Raw genomic sequence first — 26778 nt, forward strand, 5'->3', positions numbered from 1 at the left:
ATTGTTTAAAAGTTCTTTCTTCTTTTCTTAACAATAACAGCAAAACGATTGATCATAACAGCGGGGGGTTAAGGTCAGGGTAACACGGAATGACCCTATACAAGACAACATCACAAACAGGTCTTCATGGTGGTCGGTCTGTCACGCGTTGATGGATTTGTACGGACATTCATGGTTCCCAGAGGATGAGTCCTACTGACTTTGGTGATCTCATCATTTTTCTTCTTGCACTAGACTGACGTTGTCCTCCCTGGAGCCTTAGGATTCATCACCCGGGTGCCATGCATATTCGCGAAAGTGCATTGTAACCGCACGCTGGTGCTGACAGCAGATAACAATGGACCTATCTCCCGAGACACATGCCCATTTCCTACAGATTTCACTGAGACCACTTTTACCACATCGTATTCTGTGAAGTAAAAGATAAACAGACAAACGGCGGTAATTATGTAAAAGAGATAAGGGCAGAAGTGAAAACCTCATTGTTCGTTGTGTGTCTATCACAGTGGGCTTCCTCTACAAAGCACAACCACAAAAAATGGTCTCTCACGGTGCACGGCGAGACAAACTGACAGGAGCAAGAGAATCATTCAAATCAAGGTTGGAGGAGCAAAGAATACAAACAATGGCAAAAACAAGAAATAACCACCTGCAGATTCATTTTTTTTGCTGCTCGATGATATCAAAGACCTTTGGAGGATAAACAGGCTGAGAGAGGATAATAACGCCGAAGGTTTAGCCTCTGAAAACTGGTATATTATACCACTTACATCCTTTGAACCTCCTTAACTACCCAGCCATCCACCAACCCCACACACACACGCTGATTATCAGGGAGCACAAACAGAGGGAATCATCATCTCTGACACTTGACATTGATGGGACTTACTTTTTGTCCTTTCATTCCGTCGGCAGCCTCTGCACCTGGCTGACCCTGTGGGAGGAGGCCTCGGTTAATGACTCTCTAACAAGACGCCATTGTAAATGTCAAAGCGGGAAAATACGTACGGGGTCTCCTCTCTCCCCTTTGTCTGCCGGGACTCCCGACTCCCCCTTCTCCCCCTGCGTGCGAAAAAACGGAGCAGATCATTGACAGTGAGTGACAGCAGAGATGGGGCCGGAAGACAGAAAGCTCATGGGAGGGAAACTTAAGCGAGGGCAGTCGTAAGTAAGTCATCAGAAATACACAACGGTAGCGTGTCATCTCAAAATCTAAATTTGAAATTATGAAAGAAAGAAAAAAAAAAGAAACGTGATGATTGGATTCTTGTTGGGGGCTTTGAGGGACTGTAGTCTGGCAGGATAATGAAAAAACCAAGCCCCTGTTGCATTGCAGCACTTTTCCACGTCTCCCCGGGAGATAGAATTCCCCTATCTGCCAGTAGATGGCACTTTATGACTGCAGCTTAGCTTCTGTCAGAATAGTTTTTGAACAGGATTGCTCCCTGTCAGTTATGTTGAGAACACTCTGAGTAAACACAACTGTTAAATAAATGTACTTGCACCTTGGTCAAGAAAACCAAAGAATGAATAATTTAATAAACGTGTGATGGAACTTTTTTTTTTTTTTACACACATACTGTCCACTCACTTCACCTTCTTGAGGCTTCAGTAGAAGATGCATCGTCCTCTGTGCATTTCCAACCTTCTCGTACCCTTTTATGCTCTTTACATTCTTACTGTTACACCAGGTCTCGTGCTATAGATACAATACAACCAGCCATGAGCAGCTCCTCTGGAGTAGGAGAAACCTATTGCGTCACATCTGCTGACACAGCTCACCTGTTGTGTGTCACACAAAACAGAGGACAAACAAATAAAGGTAGGCTGAAAAGGTTGTTCATCAAAGAGGTAAAGATTTGTTGAAGACACTTCGGATATTCTGTGTTAAGATATGACACATCTGTTTAACATCTGTCTGAAGAGACGGATATTTTGTACACTCCTCAGTGGCACCTGGACTCTAACAGACAATATTTGCCCCACGGGTTCAGCCCCCTCCCTCATTCCTTCTTATCGCCAACGACAGCCGCCGTGATACCAATCACCTAATGAGATATAGTTGCTATTTCCTAGTCTAAATTATGAGCTGTATTAGGTCTGGGGACCGCTGGCATCTATGAACGGATGGATTGTCCTTTTAATAATTTAGTCAGGGAGGAGGGACTAGTGGCGAAATTGACTTTGACAGCTAATTGAATTCTGCACAGCTTTATCAACCACATGGGAACTCATAAACTTAATAGAAGAGTAACTCCATAATTGTTGCATTGTGTTTTTATTCCTAATAAAAAAGGACAACTACAGTAACGAACAACTGTAAACTCTGTATACAGAAAGTGCTCTAGTTTCACACTGAGTTATGACATTCAATCTAAAGCACATCTGATGGAAGGGCTGTATTAGCCCCGGAGGTCATGTCCTGCACTGTATTCATGATGCAGGCTTATGGAAAGAGATATTTGAGAGGTTATCTATTTCCGCATCCATGGAAGATCATTCAATGTCAATGTTTTTGGCAGAGGGGTTTGTAACAAGTTAATAAACCTTCTAAATAAGATTAACTGCACCTCAGCCAATATTTATCTAGATTATCACTGGATTTGCACAATGAGAAAGCGCAGCATGTACGAGCCGGGGAACTGGTCCACCTGTGGATGTCAGCAGGTGATATGTTGACTTTGAGACACCTCAAGTCATCAAACTGCAATTAAGCCCGTCTCCATCCCTCTCCGTCCATCCATCAGCATCTGCAGTGTTCTGTCAGAGCCCGTTTGAGTCTGTCAGTGGGAGATACAGTTATGGAGATGTGATTCATGAGAACGCTATCTTCCCAGCACATCATGCACTGCGCAGACCTCCTTTTTTTTTAAATTTTTTTTTTACTTTAAAATATTCACACTTTGCTGCAAGAGCGAGAGGGGGCTCGGCTCACACAGATGTTACACAAGCTGCAGTTTAGTCTAAACGTGTGTCTGCTTTGTCAGAGCTAAAAAATGCACAAGGATGGTCAACGAGAAGTGAAGAGAAGCCTCTAAGCTGCTCGGTTATTACTGCTTATGGAAACTTTACATTCATCTCGGGGCTGTGATGCTTAAGCTTCTCCCTCTCATCATGTTCCTTTCAATGCAATGCTATACTGGTTTCATCGCAGCAGATTATAATGTGAAGTTATTCTCTGAGACAGGGCAGTTTTCTAGTCATCCTCGGTTAGCATGAATTCCTAATGATAAAGTGAAGATGTATCCGTAATGTAAGAGCATGACTGATTCATGGCAAGGGCAAGGCTGGCTTGCATATTTAATGCGGGCATTAGAGGACTGAAACAATGTTTGTTGGCACTTTCTTATCTCTCAACTAACATCCGCCTGACTCGGGTCTTCAACGTCCTATACTGCAGAAAGTGAGATTTCCATGTCTTTGATTGTGTATATATATATACCTTTATATAGGTAATATATACCTTTATATATATATATAGACCTTTATTTATATATATATATATATATATATATATAAATAAAGGTCTAGGTGTTGTATAAATACTGTGAAGGCATCACATCATTAAATCCACCTAGAATTGGCTGTATTCAGAAACAGTTCCACTAAATGAAGCACCAGAACTTCCGTAACTTTGTGATGTGACAAAAATATAATAATGTTTTTTTTTATCTTTTCAAACTGAGTCATTCTGTCGCTGAGCAAGCAAACTTTAAAAAAAGTAAGAAAACACGTTGACTTAAGTCAATATGTAATTTCACGGTCTTCCCAGGGATTCTAATATTGGAGACCAATGGATCGTTAATTTGTAACAGTACCCGATCATTTTAGGTGTGAAGTGTGGGCCGGCTCCTGTTCCTATCTGGCCGATGCTGCCTCTCCAGCTCCGCCGTCTACCCCACCTAATACTGCTGTGAGCTTCATCCCAGAGGACCCCTGGCTCCTGCTCAGGGCTTAAACAAAATCCCTTAATAGCTGTATCACTGTCCCATTACACCTGGCGTACCCTCCTCTTGTGTACCTGCACTGCAGGGCATCCAGTGGAAGCAGCCTCGGCCAAGGTTTCCCTCCACTTGCAGCAACTCCTCCAACTCACCTACCTTCCAGGTCAAAACCCGGATTTTGGTCTCCTGCCAATTTCACTGCACGTCCACGCAACATGAATAAAGTAGCAGCCCCATCTCTGTCTCAAGGTGTCTCTGCCTGTCTAGAGGCCTTAGAGGACGAGCCGGCTGTCCTGCCAGGACCAGCTGCTGTCAAGCAACAGAGGTCACAGACCCAGACTCCATTCCACCACCGCAACACGGAGACAGCAACCGGTCCTGTAACAAACTGAGCTGCTGTCTTCTCCCACAGGCCCCATTAGCAGGTGCTGTCTCCCCCCTTAACTCTCATTAATGATGATTCTATCATCAGACATATGAGCGTCAGCAGAGCGCACACACTGCGTCCAAGGCGATACAAGACATGGCTAATAAAATCCCATCCCAGCATTGCCAGGGTCCTCATTCATGATGGTTTGAATAACAGCAGTCAGAGCTCTTTTTTCAAAGTCTAAGATTACCATGATTTCACCCATCTCCTGAACATCCTCAAACAGTCAAAGTTTGAGTCCAGTCCAACATCCGCCCACGCCCGGTAGCGCCATGGGAAGCTTCATGCAGCTGCTCAGCCTAGATACCTGGCTCGCTCCTGCCTGTGACACCGACAGTGTGCACTTTGTTGATAATTTCAACCTCTTCTGGAAAGAGGTCACCTCTTTGGTGCAGATGGCCTCTGAGCTGGTGCACAGGTGCTTCCCGGCAATTTGGAATTCAACGCTCTTCATCCCTGCGCTTCCACACACACACACACAACTGCTGCCCATCAAAGCCGCATGTCACGTCCAGAGCCGACTTGTCCATCTCACGTGATTAACTGTTTACACGTCATGCTCCCCTCCCAAAACATCCACCTCCGGCTAATCATTAGGGAGCTGTCCCCAAGGCTAGATCCCCTCCCCACGCATCAGCCATCATTAACACTTTGTACCATTTTTCCCCATACAGTTTATTATTAAGCATGTGGCTTCCTGTGCACGTTCAGCTGTGTGCGGCAGCTCAGACCGATGGTGCCTGGACCCCTTGGACTTGGCAGCTCTGATCAATGGTCTATCCCCCTTAGGATGGTGCTTTAGAAAACTTTTTATGTTTCTAACCCAAACTTGGCAGAGGTCTTTGGATTGTAGCCCTTTAATTGAACTATGCCTGACTGATAGCTCTTTTATTTGCACTCCAAGGTCGTCAGGGCATGATGGAGGACTCACTGTGTTTGTTAGGCACTGTTCTCGGAGCTGGACTCTGAGCTTTCTGGGAGTTTTCCCCACTTTGAATTACAGATTCCTAAAGTTGGTCATTTGAATCCGCTTTATTGGATTTTAATCAACCATCCCCCTGGTTTTAACAGTTCTTTAAAAAACTTTCATTGGACAGGTTTTTATTATCAGGTCGGACAGAGTTATTATGGTGGGTGAGTTTAATATTCATGCTGAGGACGTCTCCTGCAGCTTTCCAACTGATTTTCTTAATGTCACTGAGTCGTTTAATTATATTCAACACATATCTGGTTTCCACATACATTAATGGACAAACTCTTGCTTTCACACATGGTTCCAATATTGACAATTTCTTCTGGCGAGCTGCTTGTTTCTGATCATAATTGTTTCATTGAAACCTGATTAATATTGATTCTCTTGCATGTTAAAATTTGACAGCATCTGACTCAACACTAGTTTTGTCTTCTGATGGGCAGTTTAATCTTTTCCACTCACATTGCTCCTCTCTTTTGGATAAAGTGGCTCCTATTAAGGTGTAATCCACCCCCTCTGTTATTCATCCCTCTGTTCAAATTAATGTAATTGTTGTTGAGGGCAAAATGAGTGGAAACCCCTCCGTGCTTAATGCTTTATTATAAAACTTTGAATGAGCATTATTTAACATGCAAGGGTTACTTACATGTTTGAGTCTTATTTCCACCAATTGATGCAAGTCCTGTCAAAACTATCCTGCATCTCCTGATGTGCCTGTCTGATCCAATGAGGACTTCTTCTTTCTTTGTGGATAACATCCGAAATGTCTGAGCAGGCCTTTCTCTCTCTTCTACTCACATTTATTCCAGCCATCAACTTTGGATTCTTTCACATTTCCCTGCAAGACCTCACTGAGCTGCTGGGCAGTATGAGATCCTCCTCCACACCAGCTGGTATTTTACCTCTATCTGTGCTCAAGTCTTTTGGTCCACGCTCTCAATAATACACAGCTGTTGGCAGGTCTTAGTTTACATACGCAGTCGTTCAAACTCTACTGAAACAAGTAAACCTCAGTCTGTCTGTTCCAAATAACTATAGGCCCACATCAGAAAAGTTTGGCAGTTTCTTAAAATGTTTTAACAGTTTACCACCGTCTTGACCACGCAACATTGTAGATACATTTCAGTGTGGTTTCCGAGGCTTGTGCGTGGGTGTCTCAGGGATTTAACTGGACTGTTTTTTTTGGTCTTATTATATTGCTGCTCTGTCCTGTGGTGCACCCCAGGGTTCCATCTTGGGTCCGAGCATATTTGCTTAGGTCACATTATGAACAAACTCAGATGTATAGCCTATCCCTGTTTTGCTGGAAACTTTCAGTTATATGTCTCCGTTAAGCCTGATAACACTGACACATTATGTTTTGCACTACTCTTGCTGTTAAGGATTGGTTGTCTAAAAACTGTTTCCAGCTTAGCACAGATAAGAGGGAGGTTATGATCACTGCTCCAGATAGAATAGCTCCCAGGGCTGCCCATAGCAATGGGTCCCTTTCCTCAGCTGTACAGTCTAATTTAAGAAATCTGGGTGTTATCTTTGATTAGGCTCAATGAAATCACTGTTGTCTATGTTTTTGTAAAACAGAAATATCACAAAGCGCACTTCTGTTGTATCACAACTTGCGCTAGAGAGGATTATTAGAGCTTTTGCGTCCTCCCAGTTGGACTACTGTCATTCTCTTTTCACTTGTCTTGGCACATTTGTTAATATGCCATTCAGAAAGCTGCTGCTAGACTGTTTCACCAGATCTAGCAGGAGGAAACACATTTTTTTACGTTCACTAAACTTGCTTCCCATTAGGTTTAGGATCCACTTAAGGTACTTGTTCTCGCAAAGCCTTTCGTGGTCAGACATCTGAGAACATCTGTGACCTTCTCCATTCCTATATCAGCGATAGGTCTTCTGACCATGGCCCACAGGCTGTCCTGTGCACTAGACTGAAAACAAAAAGGTAATCATGCCTTTGAAGCAGTTGCTCCAGCCTCTGTATAACCTTTTAAAAAGCAACTGAAGACCCATCTGTTCAAATTGACCTTTGTCTCAACCTAAGACATCTTGTCCTTGTTCTTTGGAGAGTTTCTTTTAGGGTCTTTAGTTACTTATGTTTTTAGTCTGTTTTTATGAGGTTTTCTTTCACATCTTTGCTGTGATTTATGTGTTTATTGCTGTATTTGTTTTTCATTGTTATTATCGACCCCGTGGCTTTATGGGCCAATTTTTTTGTGTGAGGCACTTGTGAATTTTATTTCTAAGAAAATTGCTTTATCAAACAAATGTTTTGTTAGAATTATTATTCCTACCTACTAGAGTTTTACCATGAAACAATCATAAGGTTCATTCTGTTACGAGAGGCTCAGAGTAAAACATGAAATGCCCCGTTCTTGCTACGATCCAGACAGAACCATGAAAGTGGAGATGTAAAACTATATTGAGGTGGTCTAACACACTTTCGAACCACAAATATGTCTTATTAGTGATCAATATTTCAAATAAAACACTGGCAAAGTGTAAAATATGAGACTTTATATATCTATGGAGCTTTGTTACAGGCTGTACTCTACTTTTCATTATTCTAAATTCAGTTTGTATGCTACAGTGAGCCATGCACACTTCAAATATGAACACTAAGTATTATACAATACAATAACTTTTTGTTACTGCTCTCAGCTATTTCCCTTTCTGCCATGTGAAAGTAATTAATTTCATAACTCAATTTTATAATAAATTTGATACAAGTGTGATGTTAAAGTTAAAACTTAGAAACCAGTCAGAGAAAACCCATGGAACCCTAATCAAGGTAAACTCATATCCAACTTGACTTTCTAAGACATGGTTATAATACATGATAATTTTTCATCCAAACAAAACCACTGTCCATTTGTTTTGAGGTATAATAAGTGTGACCTCATACAGACGACTTTCTTTTTCAAGGTTGGCCGACTGACACGTCTCCTTCCTCTGGGCGCAGAGAGCAGAAGTAACTCCGCGGTCTAAGCCGACATCCCAGCAAACCTACGCACCTATACATCAAATGAACAGCTGCGGTCGAGAGGTTGTCCACTACACAATAGCCTTCACTCTCAGCACGATCTCTAGTGGGCCGCTGGAGGCTTTGTGGGTGGTGGGTGCTGTGCTGAGGTGGGGCTGGGGTGTGTTAGTGCAAAGGAAGCAGGTAGCTAAGGACACAGTGGGAGGCCCAGTAGAGGTCCGTGTCTCAAAGGCTTATTTTTTTTAAATCACAGCGTACCTCATGTGCCCTTTGGTGAGCTACAGCTCCCCTGGGCTTCATGAAAAGGATTGCAGATGCTTTTTTTTGCCAAAGCAGGGTACGAAATGTCCGTCTGTCTGTTTGGAGAATGAGCAAAGGGTCACGCTGTGCTGCGCCGCGGGAGGCGCGGGCTGGGATCAGCTCTTTAACTTGCTCAGTAGATACCGTTACAATTGAATGAGAGGTGCCATTTCCAGTGTGGGAGTTCTGGTCTTGAATACAAACACAGAAAATGCCAGTCAAGATCTAAAGAGGGTCTGCGTCTGGTCACTCATATGTCTGACTGTCCACGCCGGATTCCTCAAGTTCACATGAATTCCGTCTTTACACAGGCAACACTCCTTGTTAAACTCCTCCTCTACTCGGAGCACTGCTACGATACATCTTACCTCTCCACCCTGTCTGGAAGTGAACGTACGGGCCGGTTTATCAAACAGGGCGACAGCTGAAGTCTACCTCAAATGCCAACTGTCGGTGTTTTGTTTTGAGATGGATAATGTTTTGATAGATACCTTGATACTTGCTCCTTCAGACGTTCCTGAGGGACCCTGCAATTACAAAGAACATTCATTTCACACGGAGAACAAAAAGGAGTTCATGTGACAAAGACAATCGAATATAGTAATATGAAGAGTGTATAAACTTGTTTTTATATTATCGTCATCACCCTCATTTAAACTGACAGGGTAACTCCAAAATGATTTCCTTTTTTATATTCAAGGCCTCTTGCACCAATGTGAGCTCCCATAAAAGACGTGGCTGACCCCGCAGCAGGCTGTAGATAATCGTGTGTGCCTTTCACAGACTCCCGTTGCTGTTGTGCAATGCTAATTTGACTCTGAAAGATAACCGCTGACCCCCCTTCAACCGCGAGCTCTGCCCTGCTGCCAACGGACAAGAGAGAGTGATGCCCTGGTGTGTGTTTTGAATGGATGATTCTGCCCCTAAGATCTACCTCAGCAAAACGGGTGATTCATAAATGCCAATACCAGGAGATGGAGCAGAAGCTGCCACATGCTATGGTTATCATCAGGACACTGCCATTTAGAAATGTCACACTTTCTTCCATCCTGTCTTTTTTTCGTTTCCCCTACGACTTTGTGTACCACAACTTTGTGAGTTATTAAGGAGGCAGGAGAGCGCGTGTCGAGACGTGTGGGAGAGTTTTAACAGTGGGTAATTCAATAATACTAAAGATAATTGGAGCAACTGCACAAGTGACAGAATCGAAAAGCGAAACCTTCCTGGATTTCTGGCGGAAATAAAAATAAGACAAAACCTATGTCATGATCAAGAGTGTCAACGGGGCAATAGTGCATGAAAATAATTGGATGCCCGGAGCATCTGTACATGATGCGAGAGCGCTCCTTGTTTGTGCTGACATCCCAGCAGTTAAGAGACAAGCTGTCTCCTTTAATGCATGGTGGTGTTGCTGCACTTCAGTGTGTGGATCACTACACAAACGGTGTCTGGGATCGGTCTGAACGCCCAAGGAAACAAGCATAACTCAAAGAGTCAATAGGCCTTATAGGCAGACGTGTCCTCCTCATCAATACACGCTGTCTCGTGTGCTGCTGTAATATAACCCTTATGGTTTCGTGCTAATAATGTAACCTGCTTGCAGCCGTGTGGGAGAACAGGAGAAGATTGTAGACGGATCAAAACAACCTAAGCATGAAATTAATGCACAAACTTTTATGATATTATAATTATTACTTTTTATATTATGCGTGTGCACATATGCATTGTGCACACGAGCCTAGTGACAAGTCTGGCCCCTAACAAAGTGGAGGGCAGCTGGCCAATCAGAGCAGAGGGGGAGGCCCTTAGAGAGACAGGATGAAAAACTAAGTGTTTTTGAAAAGAGGAGCTGCAGCGATGGACAGTGTGAGGACAGTGATGTGTTTTCTGATTATTAGAGCATGTAAACCTTTTCAAGTAGCAACCAGAATGAAAGCCATCAACCTGAGCATAACGTGTCTCTGTTTCCTTTAAACCCATAACTAAGAGCTTGTATTAAATGCGTTTAACGAGCTACATATAAAATAAATGAAGGACTTCATACCTTTACTAAATTTTAAAGAGTAAAGCAAAATATGTGTACAGTTAAGTACATGTGTGCAGTCTGTGTATCACTTACAGTCAGGCCTTTGGATCCAGGCTCCCCAGACTTTCCTCTCCGTCCCTATTGAAAGTACAAATAGAAAAAGGGGTGTGAGCTCAGTGAGTGAAGATGCAACAACAGGTGTTGCTGGGCATACACACTGCCGGCAATTAAGACTAGACAGCAACTCTCTAATTTGCTTTTAATTAACGACAAGAAAACAGCTTAATTGCTGCACCCCGTGTGGCCCACTACTCTTTGTTCCTTCCTCTGGTTTACTGCCTCCTCTCCAGCTGCGCGAGTCCCTCGGTGCATCAATCAACCCCCGAAGAGAACGTGCAGGAGCAAACAGGCCGAGCCGGGCGGCGCTGTCCGGCACTGGAAAAAGGAGGTCAGAGCGAAAAGCAACCATTTTGCTTTGAGTCTTTCCCTTTTTTGTGAATTACAAAAAAATGCCTTCGTGCTTGGAAGTCTTGAGAAGCTGACATTGTAATGCTATCTGAGTCAAACCATAGTTGGTATAATTTACACCGAGAGGGTTTAAGTTCGCGTGAGAGAAGGGGATAAAGCCCTGCAGCCATCCTCTAAACTGGCAGGGCACCACTGGCTCTGCGTTATGAGAAGTGTCTGGAATTAGCGGGCTCTCACACATGCAGGACGGATGTTAGAATCAACTCAATTAGGGGATGATAATACTCTGGCTAATATCAATTCACTGTACAGCAGCGTAATCGACAGCAGTGTGAGACAACGCAGATAGCATTAAGGCTTTATATGATTACCGCCTTCCAATGGGAGTTTCATCATCTGGCACACTTGCTGAATGGAAAGAGAGTGTATTTCTCTCCTACTGTATGTGTCAGTAGGAAAAAAACACGTCCATACTCCGCTGAGTTAGTGGCTGCGTAGATTTGTGAAGATGGAAGGATCCCTGGCTGCTGAACAAATCAACCGAGCAGTGCCCTCTTCCCACCGACACTCCGTGTACGCAGATTTTGATTAACTGGGTCGAATTCGACGTGTACAGTACGTCTGCCTGCAACAAAGACAAAGGAAGCAACGGAGCTGAGGAACCACCGCTTTTAATCATCTGTTTGCACGTGCGCTCAAGTTTCTGCGCCACGCTCGTTTCTCTGTTTGTAGTCCACAGATTACAGGATTATAAAAAAACAACAACCGGAGAAGCCAGGTATAGTACATATTAACCCTAATAATTGCACAATGGAACCAGTTTCTGCCTTCCCTTGGGAATTGTGCGCCTTCCTGTGTTCAGGCTGTTTGATGTAGCAGCACAGCCTTGGCCGGCATCTTTTGATCATCTGTGTTAATGTTGCTCTGAGTTGCTACACGTGCTTCAGCGGGAGCATGAACGAGCGCCATGCGGAGGAGAGCTGGGAGACGGTTAAATTGCGCCGACGTGCAGGAGCGGCACCTTTCAACCTGAAAATATTTTCCCTTCAAATGACCGACATTATGCTCCATTGCAATGGCCTCTTTGAAATCTAACAGAGGTTGATTGAAATGAGCATTCAGAGTGGCGCCCAAGGTATTCAATAAGCACTCATGCGCCAGGGGGCCATATGTAGATTCAAAACACATTGCGTTTGTGTAAAAGGTCCATTTCGAACAAACAAAGACGGCGATTCGCGGGGGTTGATGGTGTGATAGTTTTTTTCTTTTCACTGATAATGAATAGACTGAAAGCGAATCATTGCCATGTTTGCGAAAAGATCAGAGTGTTTGTTCTAGCCTTAGCCCCTGCTGCCGTTCCTTTCTCCCCCTGAACTCCACAACAAAAGCAGATTACATAGATAAGTAATTTGGCTTATGAATATTTCATACGCCATTATTCCAAACAGGCCATGAATTATGCAGTTTTAAAAAAAAAATCATTTCTCCACATTTGCCATTATATCTCTTTGTATCTCCAAAGTGCAGACTAATGTCACACTCTAAATCTCAATTCTCAACCAAACAATGATGTGGGTCTAAAGTCCATATTATTAAACCTATAGGCCTGCACCCTATTTGCACAACTACACAAAAGTTTGAATGGTTCATAAAATGGTTTTTAATTTATGATTTTGCTTCTGACTTTAATTCCACATTTGAAAAGTCACACCGCATTTGTACTGACTTTCCAGTTTATTAGGTACACCTACAGAAAACCAGTGCATTGTACCATAATGACCCTGCTATGAATTCTATGATCATTTCTACCTTTTTATAAGGGCTTCTAAGGTGTTAATCAACTATAGCTTGTGGTGCATTGAATTGCATTACACCAAGAGGTGGTTCTAATATTATATTCACATCTTCAGGAGCTCAATCGTTTTAGTGCAAAAAGCAATACATGAAAAAGGACCACAGTTTGTGACCTTGGGGTTTAGACTGATACTTTTCTGTCCTGTGGCCCCTCTGGTTAGCGTGCCATCAACAAATCTGCACACAGTGACAAGAAATAATTAGTCCACAGCGCAGCCTGTCATCACCGTTTGCAGTAAGTTGACTCTCCAAACTGAAACACCTGTCAGAGATAAGTCGCCTTGAAGGGACGCGGCGGCTCTGGACTTCCGAGATAATCAAGATGCCAGCAAACGCCGTGGAGCCCACGAGCAGCCGAGTGCTAAAGCAACAGATGCTCAACTTCTGAAGTTTAACATTTCGAACTATTTTGTGAAGTTTGAAGAATGAACTCAGGGTTTTAAGTTGAATTCTGTGTTAATGCCATTTCAGTGATTTCATCACTTCTAAATGTCATGTCTGGACCTCCTACATTTTTATAAAAGAACTGAAGGGACATTTTTCGACTGAGGTCATTTCATAATTATGTTCTGTCACGTTAGAGCTTTTTTTCTTTGTTTGCTTTAAATGCAGTGTATTGGTTCGTTGTCATAGCAGAAAACAATAAACGCTTATGGGCAAAACAAGAATTTTTCCAGGCATATTGTTATTAGTGGCAAGTTTTAACTTTGTAAGTATCTCTTTTTGGTCTTCATTGTAGATTTATCCGGGCAAAAACATATGTTCATATTCAGAACATTAAGATTGATGCCAGAAGGAAGGTAGAAAAGCTCAAAGCAACAGGGGGGAACAGGAAACTCAACCTGACAATTTCATCTTCAGGAAGTGAGAAGTTGTTTTGCTCGATGAATTTACTGAGAGTGTGAGCGAGTGCAGCCTGTAGTTGGACTTGGGCCATTAGTTAAATGGCTATTTTGCTCTGAAATATTCAAGCCACTCTCAAACTTAACACCACCTATGTATGCCAAAATGCCACAGTAAAATATGAGCAGACAGCAGTGCCAGTAAATCTTTTCTTTCAGCTAAGCCAACCTTAACTTCCTCATTTCCCTTTCTGCCCCTCCGCCTCTCGTTCATCTCTCCCTTTTGTGTACAATATCATAATTCTATTACTCACATCCCTCTCTCCTTCCTTCTCCTGTTTTTCTTGTCATCTCTCCTTCCTTCTCCTGTCTCCTGTCACTCGCCCCATTTCTCCCTCACCCAACTTCCAGCGCTTGTTGGATCACCCTGGCAATCTCTTGTTGCTATGCAACGCTCAGTGTCCTATAAATTTGACAACATCCTTGATTATTATTTGAGCGCTGCAGTGTGAAGCCCTCCTTCAGGTCATTGCAGCAGATTAGAGGGAGGGAGCGAGGGAAGAAAGTAAAGGAAGGAAATGAGGGATGGGAGGAAGGGAAGGAGGCAGATGAATGGATTGAGGAGGGGAGGAAAGAAGAGGAAGTGGGAGTGAAAGATGAATTAACCTCTTGAGTATATGAAAGATGCGCCGGTGCGACTCAACACTCACACAGATCATATTTATCTGTTCCTCCCTTTTAAAACCTGCAAACCATATAACACAAGTGTGAAACTCCACATTAACTACTAATTCAATAATCGTGCTAGTAAAGCTCGAGAGGGGAGACTTCTGAGCTGGGTAAAGAAGGAGGCCTCGGTTAGACTGACAGCGTATTCTGAACCCCTGACTTAATCCGCTCGGATCCAGGCCCAACTCGATTGGCTTCAACTCCTCACACGAGTTGTAAAGAGTAAAAAAGGAAAGCACCGACATGAGGCTCCGGCTCAGTCCTGCAGCACAAGCCCCAATCTGAGAGCAGAGTCAACAGCGACAGGGACACACAGCAGAAGCACTCGTATATGATGACTCCATAATCCTTATCCCTAATGTCAACATGTTCTCCGAGACATTCTATGTCTGACTATATGCCCCAACTGGGATAACACGGTGGCGCAAAACGGAAGGGAGAGGGTTTTGTATTTTTAGCGGTAAAGCAGATATACCATCAGAAAGCCGTGTAATCCACCTGACGGATGCCCCTGTCGAGAGGGGTCAGTAGATAATATGCAGGAGCTTTGAAATGAACATCGCGGCAGGCAGCTCCAACCTGACACACAACACAGTGAGGACAAAAATGATGGGCAACATTTTCCCCTTTTATATGCAGGGAGCGCAACCAGGGAGTAAATCAATCTCAACTCATTTTAACATTTTACATTTCAATTGTAATATCTCATCTTTGATTTTTGCCAGTTTGCCTGTGAAAAGTAAAGGCCACCGGAGCTCTCAAAAGTGATCATCTCTTTTTCTAGATAGATTCATTCTCTACGACATTATAAATCCATCCTGAGTTTACTTTGATATCACTTGTGCTCTTGCAGGAGCCCCTTTGTGACCATTAGGAGGTTTTTATGGTGTTCCTGAAGTGCAAATCGTGACAAGAAAACAATGAGAAATCACAAAAGACACTGTTACATAATATGTTAGAAACCCAAAAGGCAAATACACACACCCGAGGGCAAAGGCGAAATCCCAATGTCTAATAAGAAGACACATCAACTAACAAAACACAAACAGAAAACACGTCGTCACAAAACACAACATCAAATACTAAGACAAGTCAATTACCAAAATATTACGGAAAATACTAAAACGGCAAAACACAAAATGCATTTTGTCAGCATTTCTTCGTCAGGATGTTATCACGTTGTGTTTTTTTCAATTTGCCGTTCGCTTTTGTGATTTGTTGGTGTGTGATTCTTTTTTTCCCCCATTGTGAAATTTCTGTTGTGATTTGCTGTTGTGATTTGCACTTCAGGGCCACTGTGGGTTTTGGCCTTGACCTGCTTCTCCCATTTAGTTACAAACTTTACACTTACATACACACACGACTGTACATGTCTGACCAGCTTTTAACCAGCAACCTTTACACCGCTTTCCGTTTCATCTGCCTGACTCTGTGTGTGACACTGAAGTTTCACATCCTGAAGGGGAAACTATCTGACATTAGCGAGCCAAGTCGGTCTTCGACAATGTTATGTAGCTCACGGGAGAGATGACCTTTTCTTGACTGAAAAACTCACATGCCACTCCCACTCTTTCTGCATGAGCTGAGTCCCGTCTGCCTCTGGGGACATGTACTCAGGCCACCTGAGCCTATTGTCTCGCTGCTGCGCCGGGGCTTAACTGGAACTGACGAATGTGGCTCGTGAGCAGCAGCTGTATTTACATGGCAAACACATGTGTGTACAAAACAGTGAAGATGATAAAGCCCCACATCATATCCTCATGTCGTTTGACGAAGCGTGGAACGAAGAGAGGGACGCTGACTCCAAACAGCACATGGACGAGCGGGCACATGCTTCGTGCACAAACAGAAACAAGAGCTGTCGCCATATCAACTCCCCAGTGAAAATGCTTATCTGCTCCTGGCCTGTGAAAGATGGGGGGAAAAAGGGACCGACACACACAACCGGATGCATTTTATCCTCCCCAGTCCCTCAGGAACACTTAACTGCATCCAGATACAGACAAGTTGCAGACAATTACTCAAACTGCCAACGGAAAGCTAATTTATTCTGTAATTAAATCTGAAATGTCATCCTCTCCCCTTGCAAGTACTGTATTTTTCTGAATTCTCATTTAAAAAATTGTACCATTGAACCATAAGATTCAGCAAGAGCAAAAAAAACACTGAATCGAGTATTAACAGAGGATCTCTGAAAAAAACTAAAGCGTTGGCAGCACCCTCTGGAGTGTTAAACTGTGTTTAGCTCAGCAATGTGACTAATTATTAACTAATAGGCTGGGAATAAATGACATTAGAAACACTGCAATGACAAATCCTCTGGAAGGGGGAAGATGTCTTTTTTCCAAATACAGTTAAATACATGAATATGTTGATGCCAATTCTACAGGATGCTTGTTTGCACTGATTCTGTATGTTATGAGAAACAAAGCATCACACTTCCTCAGTTTGTAGTACTCACATACACAGCCTTAGCCAAACTGCTTCTGGGTGCAAGCTTACACATTTCAAGAATCAGCTGGTGAAAGGGACAAATATCCAGTGGATTCTCTGGTTTATGGTGAACATCAATCTTCCTGCTTGTTTGAAATGTCACGAAAACACAGAGCAGAGACCACAGCATCACCTGCTTCTGATTAAGGATCCAATTAGGGACCGATTCCCCGGCTTCTGACTGCCCCTTGCTGGATGCCATCTTAGGACACATGCACCCGCTCAGAAAATGCCTGGGCACTGGAGCTTGCAGAGATCCCTTGCACTTGGTGAAAGCCTCAATAAAATAGGATTTGTTCCAGTTGTTTACTGAGGGTTAAGAGGAGCGGCCGGGGCAGGAAGAGAACGGCAAAGCCGACAGCTGCCTGGCAGGGGCTCAAATGCAGCTTAGCATTTTTCACCATTCTGACTGGCACACAATGCTCCCTTTAACTCGCAGCCATCTAAATATTCAGGGACGTATAAAGAGATGGCTGACACTGCAGCCGACTTAAGACACAGCTCAGCTGGCCAAGATTGCACCTATAGTCTCTTGGCTAAATCTTTCCATGAAGGCTTTCCTCACAGAGGCTCAATCATGGACCCCATGTACGTGAATGGCAATTTGCACATGTGCCACTAGATGGCAAACTAGCTTCATGACAAATTTTGTACATGGCAGGGAGACAGAGCCAAGGAGGAGAGTCTCAGCTTTCTGTGAGCGCGGATGGATGTCCTCAATGCATGAATATATGATGTGTGTTGGGTAACATCCCTAATTAAGCAGTCTGGCAATTAGGCATAGAATACCGTAAAGGAAATGTTTCTGTAGAGGGCTTAGAACGATGAGAGGAGGAAACAGACGAGAGGGGAAGCTGCAGAAGAGCGAGAGGGAGATTGACAATAATTTTCATACCGCATTATGCCTCTTTTCAACTGTCACACAATGGAAAAGGGACACAGGTGGCATAACAAGGGTACCCAGTCGCAGAGCGCAGCAGATCATCGGGTAGAATAAGCATTCTAGAAATATTTCAGCAAACACCCAGCTCCTCACTCCTGCACGGTATGCAAACACTAGAGCCAAAGGCAAACACAGGAAATACAGACAGTGGATGTCTGTGGAAACTAAGCCAAGGCGGTCCCGAGGGGAGCTCCGAACATCTCTTTACAACAACCTCGTCTCCACCACATCTTCAGCGACGAGTTTTAAGAGCTCATTGACTTTAACAACTCCTAAGGAGAGGGAAGAGGGCTGACAATATTATCGGGATTTGCATTTTTATGCGGTGAGGATGATAAATCTGTATTAAACTATGAGCTTTATTCCCACCGATCAGCTGAATGTCTGTGCAGTGTGTCCACGCAAGCTGGGAGTCTATCGCGTTGGCTCCTCCCTAACATTGCCTCTTGAATGTTCTCATCTCCTAATGGATGCTGTTATTAGTCTTGGCTCTTAGGAATTTCACAGTCTCATCTGGACTTTTTGGCCGTATTATTCACCCGCGGCAGATTGCTCCCATCCTATGTTTACAGATACTGAGTGTTTCATTAATGCATTATCCCACAAGTGAATAGGGGAGGCTGGAAATCCACTTTGAATAAAGCCTGGTTCATTTTACAAACCAAATATTTGAGGTCAAAGAGAATACACTGAGCAAAGAACCACAGGGCGCTCACTCCGGGTACTGCAGAGCCCTGGGCGAGTCTTATGCTTCATATCATTCACCACGCATTACAGATTACACCGAGGTCCCACACACTACCATCTGTATAATATCAGGCTAGTGTGAATGCGCTGCTCCCTGGCATGCCATTAAAGTGGACACAGATGAATGTATCTAAATTGGTTGCAGGCAGGATGAGTGTGGAGAATCAGAATATGGATGGCAGCCTGTAACTGTGTGCTGTAAGGGATGCAAGGGATGCTTCCTCCCACTACCACGCCTCTGTGTTCTGCAGTGTTCAGGGCTACATCCCCCCCCCCCAACAAGTCTCTCTCCTCCCGCAGCCTGAGCTCTCCATGTCCTCCTCTCTTCACCTTGGCCGAGGAAACGGCAGACATGGAGTCACAGTTTCAATCCGAGCATCCTGGATCCGAAATGGCCTTTTAAAGGCAGCGTCTCTCAAACTTGGCCTCCTCTTTAGAGTAACCTAAAATGCCCGGAGAGTGTCTTTGGACATTACCAGACTCCGTGGAGCCAAAGAACTCTCATTGTTTGAATGACTAAAGCCGTGGCGTGGACTATGACTCCTGGGGCAGTCACAGGGGCCAGTCACCTCCTGTCCAGTGACATACCTCAGAGAGTTGAGTGAATTCAGTTCAGCTGACCCCATCTGACACATGACACTCCATTAGTGTTGGCATGACCCCGGCAGACATTGAAACAACACAGGAAAATGCTGGCGAGGTATTAGACACAGGCCGTCGGGTTGCCGGGCCCTGATGTATTTGGACACTGGGGCGGCGGGGACGCGCATTTCTCCTGTAGTGTCCCCGCTGCGCCACACAGCTCTGTCTTCCCCGAGAAAGTTAAGTCGTAAATGTGTGAACGAGGGCCACGCTCTGGCCGACTGCAGCAAGCATATCAAATGCTCACAGGATGTGTTGACCTACATTACCCCTTGTTGAACATAAGCTTTCCACTTGTATACATATGCGCGCGTCCGCACACAAACATACAGCACGCACGCAACGACTCGAAACAAGCAACGGGCAATCAAAGTGGCGGCCGTCTCAAAGTCTTGCCCCCTGTATTCGTCCCTGTAATTAATTGGCCAATTAATGTGTGTTTATTCTGGACACCCGTTGATGTCACCATACCGGGGGCGCTCTGGGAAAGACGGGAGTCCGACAAATAAATCAAAGCTCTGTGCAACTGTCCTTGCGTGTGCCAAACACTTCCCCCTGTAACCCTCCTCTTCCCCAACTGGGCCCAAATGTGAGACCTTCTCGTCGCCAATCAGGTCAAATCTTTGTTTCATCCTCCCTCCCAATGCACTTGACATTGACAAGATTAATTGCCTGGTGCACTGGGCAAACGTGTTGCCTCCTGGTGTAATACAGGTGTCAAAAGCGCGGCCCTCCGGATTTTCTCAATATGAACTTGGGCAGAGAGCTGAGAATAACCTATCGCGTCCTGCGAAACAAAGGGTTAACGAATCCCCCCCCCACTTGTAAAGCCACGCAGGGCGTAAATCTTGCCATAAAATCTCAGCTGTGAGCCCTGCTGACCTATAAATTCTTCCCTCGGTGTTACTTTGCCATTGAGCTTCAGTGAGCGAGCAGGCCAGAACTGAAATATGTACATTACGCTACTGTATTTAAATACTCCTTTTAATAACACGGACCAACAATGATCACCAACTGTGTCTCAACGGTTCGATATATCATTTCAGTTGTTTAATAAGTGCTCTCTGTGTGTGTAGTATGTTATATTGTGTTGCTCTTAATGTGACAAAGACATATACACAATAAAGTGACTCAAGAGATGCCAGAATACAGTTTTTTCATTATAATACATTTATGATAATTTGACCTGTTTATCTTCATCATTAATGAGGATATTCATTCAAAAATATGTCACTTCTGCCACTAGAGGTCTCTCAATCAAAAGAAGAACAAAAGACCTAGTTTGGTGATGTTCTGAAGCCGCGTGGGACAATGGGACTTGTTGTAATCGCCACCATTGCAGATGAAAATGTACCTGACATGACTCAGGCCCAAATCTTCAACAAATATTGAGCAAATAATATTGCTTTATTCACGTAATGCAGCAAATGGCGAAGAATCGTCGTGATCCATTACATACAGAGGAAAGAAAAATATAACTGACTGTGTTTTTCCATCATCATACGTCATTGCCCTGGAAATTATAGCAGTTCTGAATTTAAAGGCCACCAAAATGAAACGTCCCCTTATTTTGACAGAAATTGTGGATTTCTCTGGTTTTTACATTGTAAGGAACATTTTGGATAAGTACACAAGTCAACAAAATGTATAACATAGGTCTAGTCATTTTAGAAATATGTATCTTTAAGTTGTCAAAGTTTTGACCGGATAACATTAATTATGAGTTCCAGGATGATGTGGACATGAAATAGAAATCAGCCATCATTCATGTTTTTTTTATTTACAAGCCCAAATATCTACTGTTAGAATCTGTGTACTGTGTACTTATAATAAACGATAAAAAGCATCGCTCCAATCAAAAAGCTGCAGTGTTTTCATGCATTTACTGTATCACCCAAATCAGCGGCAGCCTCCCATGGAGAACTTCTGGCAGGAAGGCTGCTATTCTCACCGGGGACTCGTTACTTAATAATCTCGCCCAGCAGGTGCTCTGCTAGAGGTCAACCGCCTGTTACAGTTGTATTGCCGTACATGTCTGCCTCCACCTATGGAGCAGGAATCCGCTGCCAAAAGCTCCGGTCCCTGCAAACGGAACCATCACTCCTCCCCTATCACTGTCACTGGCTGTTTTGTGTCTCTGCAGACACACAGACGGATCAAAATGAACCCGAGCCAAGTCCATCTGATATAATATGAATATTATATATATACTGTGGTAGCTCATTTATCTCAAAACAACATTTGCTTGGCCCCGTGGAGGAGAGGCATCTGAATTCCAGCTCCAGCATGCATTTGGTTTCCAGAGAACAGCATACGCTTTCAAGCTAAATTAGGTTAAATGACAAAAGCCATTAACTGTGCAATGGAGATTACGTAGATTTAGTTTTAGAGTAGATGAATGCTAATGTATCTAATCTGACACTAATGTTGTGTCCTCAGTGCACCTGTCTAAAGCCACCCAGTTCCAGTTGGATAGTGGTGCCCAGTCAAACGGCTAAATGGCCACACACGTTTAGTCATTTAAACGGGATGAAGCCAAGCACACAGAAATGTATATTGCACCGAGAGGTTGGCGGAAGAGAAAATGACTGGGGTGAGATTACATAGTTGTTCACTTGTCTGAGAGAGAACAGTTGACCGGTAGTTTAGCACCCGGAGGACAGACAACCACTGAGACATGTGTCAGAGCAAGGGTAAAGGAGGACGATATGGAAAAGGAAAATGCCTGTGCCTTCGGTCAGGACGTACAGACAGCTGTCTCAGTCTTTCAGCACGGGGCATGAATGGAAAATGTAAACACCACTATTGCTCCCAAAAGACAGAGAATACCTCCCTCTCCTTTGGAAACGTGGGCCCGTCCAGTTGCCAAGCGGAAAAAAAAGACAGATGATCCTCTCCGCTGTTTTGACAGATTATTTCCATTCCGCTTTAAAGTGTCCGGGGCAGCTGTTGCTGATGTTGGTTTCGTTGTTTCAAAAAGTTTTTTCACTTTTGACACACGTGAAGAACTTAAAGTGTGTCTGTGCTACAATTACTGACATGCATTGATCTGGGACCGTGCTATCACATGGCGTGGAGTGATGACAGCTGACGAACATGATCTAACAACAGAAGAGGTTCTAAGACAGAGACTCTTTTTACAAATAGATGTCTCTCCTATAGAACTGGAGGAGAGTGTCTCTGGTGACGAACTGGCTTTTACCCAACAACCAACAACGAAGCAAACTAATATAACATGAGGCTCCATGCCGCAAAGACATGAAAGCAAATGTAAGAGGAACTGAATGCGTACTCCATCTGTTACATAACAACTATCGTCATATCCCTGTGAAAAAAAACATGAAATATCTTTACGTCCTAATAACAAATTCAAAAGTGAACAATGGATGAAAAGATGAAATAAATAATGAATGGTGTGTCAGACACCGCAATTAGCAGCCATGGTGAGTCGACCGCACAAAGGCTGAGAGGGGGGAACTGATTCAACGCGGGATGAATGACCTGTTAGCAAAATCAAAGTCCCGGCGTATCTTCCAGCTCCACTTTGTAATGTTTCTTCAATAACCGTCATTAGTCTGTGTGGATTCCTTTATTTGTAGTATTGATATGGCACATCATAGTGTTTAATGAGAAAATGATTCCTCGGAGATTAGAAGTCTCTCTTTTAATGACTTCTCCCTCCACGAGGTCATCTCATGTCGCCCAGCTACAGCAGCCATCTCAGGGCTTTGTTTTTTGGGGACTAATTTGACTTTCTTTTCTCTCTCATCTCCTTGACATATGACGCAGGCCCCTCACGTGGCGCACCGTCATCCACCCCCGGCCCCAGCCGAGGTATGCAGCTGTACTTTAATATAAGAAACAGCAGCGCGGGACAGATAAGAGAGACAATCGAAAGACGGTTGAGAACGTCAGCTCTCACGATGGTAAGTTCTGAGCCTCAAAGATGAAAGAAATCTCCTTGTCTCGTGCTCAGGAAGAAAAAAACACCTGCATGTTTATTACCAATCCATTTGATTTGCTAACTGTGCCAACTTGTTCACTCTCATCAACGTAACTTAAGAGACTAACTAGATATAAATAAATTAATAAATCAGTAAGAGGATCTTCGCTGCATAATTCATTTGAAGAGAACACGTTGGTACAGAGCAGTTGCAGTGTTCTGCTTCCTCCAGGGCTTGCCGGGGTTTCATCATCTCTGCACTAGCACGGCTATGTCTAATAAGAACAAACACTATGCCGCACATCTGTCAGACACGTGCGCTTTATCCCAAGCAGGAGACGAGAAATCCTTGACACAGAGGCCCTCAGCTGATTAAAGGTGATTTCAAATGTTCTGCATTCACGTTATTTGCACTCTGCGAAATGCATCAAAGAAAAAAGCGCATCGCTTATCAATTCAGGAAATCTATGTGCAGAGAAAATGCTTATGCAACAATCCCCAGAAATGTCATTAGAACACATGCCTCTCCATTATGTGTGACATCAAGGGGCTTCTATGGCAAACCAAGAGATTCAACGTGGCATTTGTCGGTGACTCATATCTAGCGAGGTCTTATTTTTCTATACAGGTACATTTATTCCAGCTAATAAGGCTTAATGTTGCATTAGGCATGGATTAAAACTGCGTGACCCCCCCCTTGTAATGTGGGATTTCTTACATTGATTATTTATTAATCCATCGGAACCTATACTGCCTTGCAAAGGGATGAACCCATGTCTGCATCAAACCCACTCTCGATCCTGTGCCAGCTCCCGAAGCAGAGTATGCCGGGTGGACTTGGCAGGACATGAATCAACCGAGCCTGCGTATGTTGGTCTTAAGGAAGCAGAGTGCAATGACCAGGCGTAGGTTCTCTGTCCTATTTTGAGCGTGCAAAATTGTGTCATTTGGTATTTTTGTAATGCTTTCTTCCACCAAATCTCACATCAGTTGTTTGCATGTAAAGACTTTTATCCTGCGGCCCCTTATATTTGTTGATGGGCATCAGGCAGAGCACGACAGCGCTCGTCTTGCAAATGACTACACGGAAAAAAACCAAGAAATTCCAAGGTTGTCCACTTCATCGTGCCTGTCTTTCACCTCCTCAGCCCGGTGTAGGACAGGGCCAGCCTACAGTGACAACACGGAGCTCAGCACATCATTACAGCACCTGATGAATTTTTTAGCGCGGCGCCATCAGCGAGGGGGCCATATTCTTTTTTACTGGCGCTCCCCATCTTCCTTTTTGATCCGCCCGTAATGTTCCCGCTGAATCCCAAAGTTCTACTCTTTGCCTGCCATTCTGTGTCAATGCCATCCATAATGGATAAAACCAAGCCATTCACATCACTATTAATGGCAATGTGTAATGTGGGGGCAATACATTCCCATAAATTCTGAGACACGGCTGGACTGTCCCCCACTAACTGAACCAGGCATCCATCAAGGTAATAAGATAAAATCAAGACTCGGTGAATGTTAGACATGGGGGTCACAGAAGGGGTTGTGTGACTGCCCTTGATATCCTCCCTTGCATATGTTGCTTTAAGCTGTGGAGGAGGATTAGTGCAAATGGCATCATTCCTCTTCTCCTCGCTACAACGTCCTCCACGTCTCCTTGAAGCAAATCTAAATGGCTTAGAGTGGTCGAATTCCCCTCAACAATAAATTGAAGTGGACAGTGTGAGAGATGGTCCGGCTTGAATCTGAGGCCTTGTGAAAGCTTTCCACTCCTGGCTGTTCTGTGAAATACGTGGAGTGGTCAGCGTCCGTCAGGAGACTCTGCGTCACCCGCTCACGCAGCTCCGGCTCCCGTGTGGAACCGGTGAGTTGCCAGCGTGGACAAGAGTTGCTAATTGGGTGAGAGTCTCTTGCTGTATCGGCTGGCCACGAGCTAGCCCCTGATAATGATATGTGTCCACCTTCCTAAAATAGGAACGTCCAACCGTAGAAACACAGGTTGGTCAACAACTCTGAGGCCACATGTGACAACCCGGAGCTAAGAATAAGCAGAAACCTTAGCACATTAACAGTCACCATGAAGTCAGCCGGCCATCAAAGACAGGGTATTAATAGACCAAGAGCTGTGTCTTCAGGATCGACAGCAGAGAGTCTGAAGGGGCCAGTCTAAAAACCCTATAGTTGTTTTACCTACAAAATCTTCAAAGAAATAACCGGCGGGAAAAAAAGTACTATGTATAGGGAAACCAAGAAGCCACAACATCAAACACGGCGTGACTTTCCATTTCCTCAGAACCAATTACGATTGAAAGATTCATCATAAAACTGTTTTTTCCGGCAGAAAAGTGCACGCCATAATTGATGCCTCTGACACTTCGGTCCCTTCGACGCTCGGCCCCTCCTCGAGTCAGGTTAGATATAAAATAACACCCCCGGCTAATGAGGCACAGAGACAAAAGCATCGGGAAAAAAAAAACATCTGCAGCAACCCCTGAGCTCACTTTTGTTGACTGTGAATACTTTCCCTGACAATAGATTCTGCTACTTTGTGTGGGGAAATGATCCATTGAGAAGTAACACGAGCGATGATGGGTCATGCATTGTTAATGCTATTGGAACAAGTTTTGAGTTTGAACGAATTCTCGCGCACAGAAGGGTGGAATCCTTGAGATACTTGTGTCCAGATGTCTCGAGTATTGTGCATCATCTCGGCTCTTCGCTTAATCTGAAAAAGAGCATTTGCCTGACCTACTTATGGTTTCTCCACAGCTCGAGCTGCTATATATTTTATAGTTTGCTGCAGTGGAGCCACATGTTTTTTTCCATTTTATGAGCATTCTCTAGAAAACAAACGGGAATTGGGAGTGATCTGAAGAGGACTTAAATATTATTTAGTATTTATTATTTTTGATCACAGCAGAGGATACCTGAATGGTGCCTGGTTCGGACAAAAATGTTTACATAATATTCACATTCAGGTCGGGTCGGTCAAGTTAGCAGATATTTTACACTGCAGGTGTCTGTAATAGGGGAAAACAAGCAATAACCATGCACCTGTGTAACAGGAACAAAGCACAGCTTACATTAACAGCATGGGGCTCAGGTTGGGCTCAGACATAAAAAAAAGAAAAAATGCCTGTTTCACCCCAAGTCAATTGAGTCGGACACAGACACTCTCTCCACCTGTCACTGAAAAGTGCCTCTCAGCTGTGATGTCAAGGAACAATAACATGCCTTCAATCCTCAGTCCACCCCAGTGCTGAAAGGTTTAACATCTACATTACTGATGTCACATCAACGTACGTGAATCTAACGTGTTCGACCTCTTAGCTACAGTATTAAGGTGTATTTTCACACTTTCCCAGAAAGACTGTTAGAGACTGTTTCATGCTACAAACCCTTTGAAAGTAAGCTGTGCTGAATTCAGTATAGTGCAGTAAATATATACTTTGGATTCA

At 43.8% G+C, this 26778-nt stretch overlaps 1 protein-coding gene across 8 annotated transcripts in view; it reads right to left on the reverse strand.

Annotated features, from left to right (window-relative positions):
* Positions 1-26778, reverse strand: part of LOC118119512 (collagen alpha-1(XIX) chain) — a 103295-nt gene that overhangs the window by 40332 nt on the left and 36185 nt on the right. For all 8 annotated transcript variants that reach the window (XR_004698097.2, XR_004698098.2, XR_004698099.2 and 5 more), the window contains 4 exons: positions 10753-10797; positions 9125-9160; positions 1009-1062; positions 890-934 (listed from right to left, as the gene is read on the reverse strand). Coding sequence is in view for 5 of the 8 variants with exons in the window: in XM_035173589.2 (XP_035029480.2) it covers positions 890-934; positions 1009-1062; positions 9125-9160; positions 10753-10797 (180 nt within the window). In the remaining 3 variants the exon portion in view is untranslated. The remainder of the gene's footprint in view (positions 1-889; positions 935-1008; positions 1063-9124; positions 9161-10752; positions 10798-26778) is intronic.

This window comes from Hippoglossus stenolepis, chromosome 12 (assembly GCF_022539355.2).
Source record: "Hippoglossus stenolepis isolate QCI-W04-F060 chromosome 12, HSTE1.2, whole genome shotgun sequence".
Classification (NCBI taxonomy): domain Eukaryota; kingdom Metazoa; phylum Chordata; class Actinopteri; order Pleuronectiformes; family Pleuronectidae; genus Hippoglossus; species Hippoglossus stenolepis.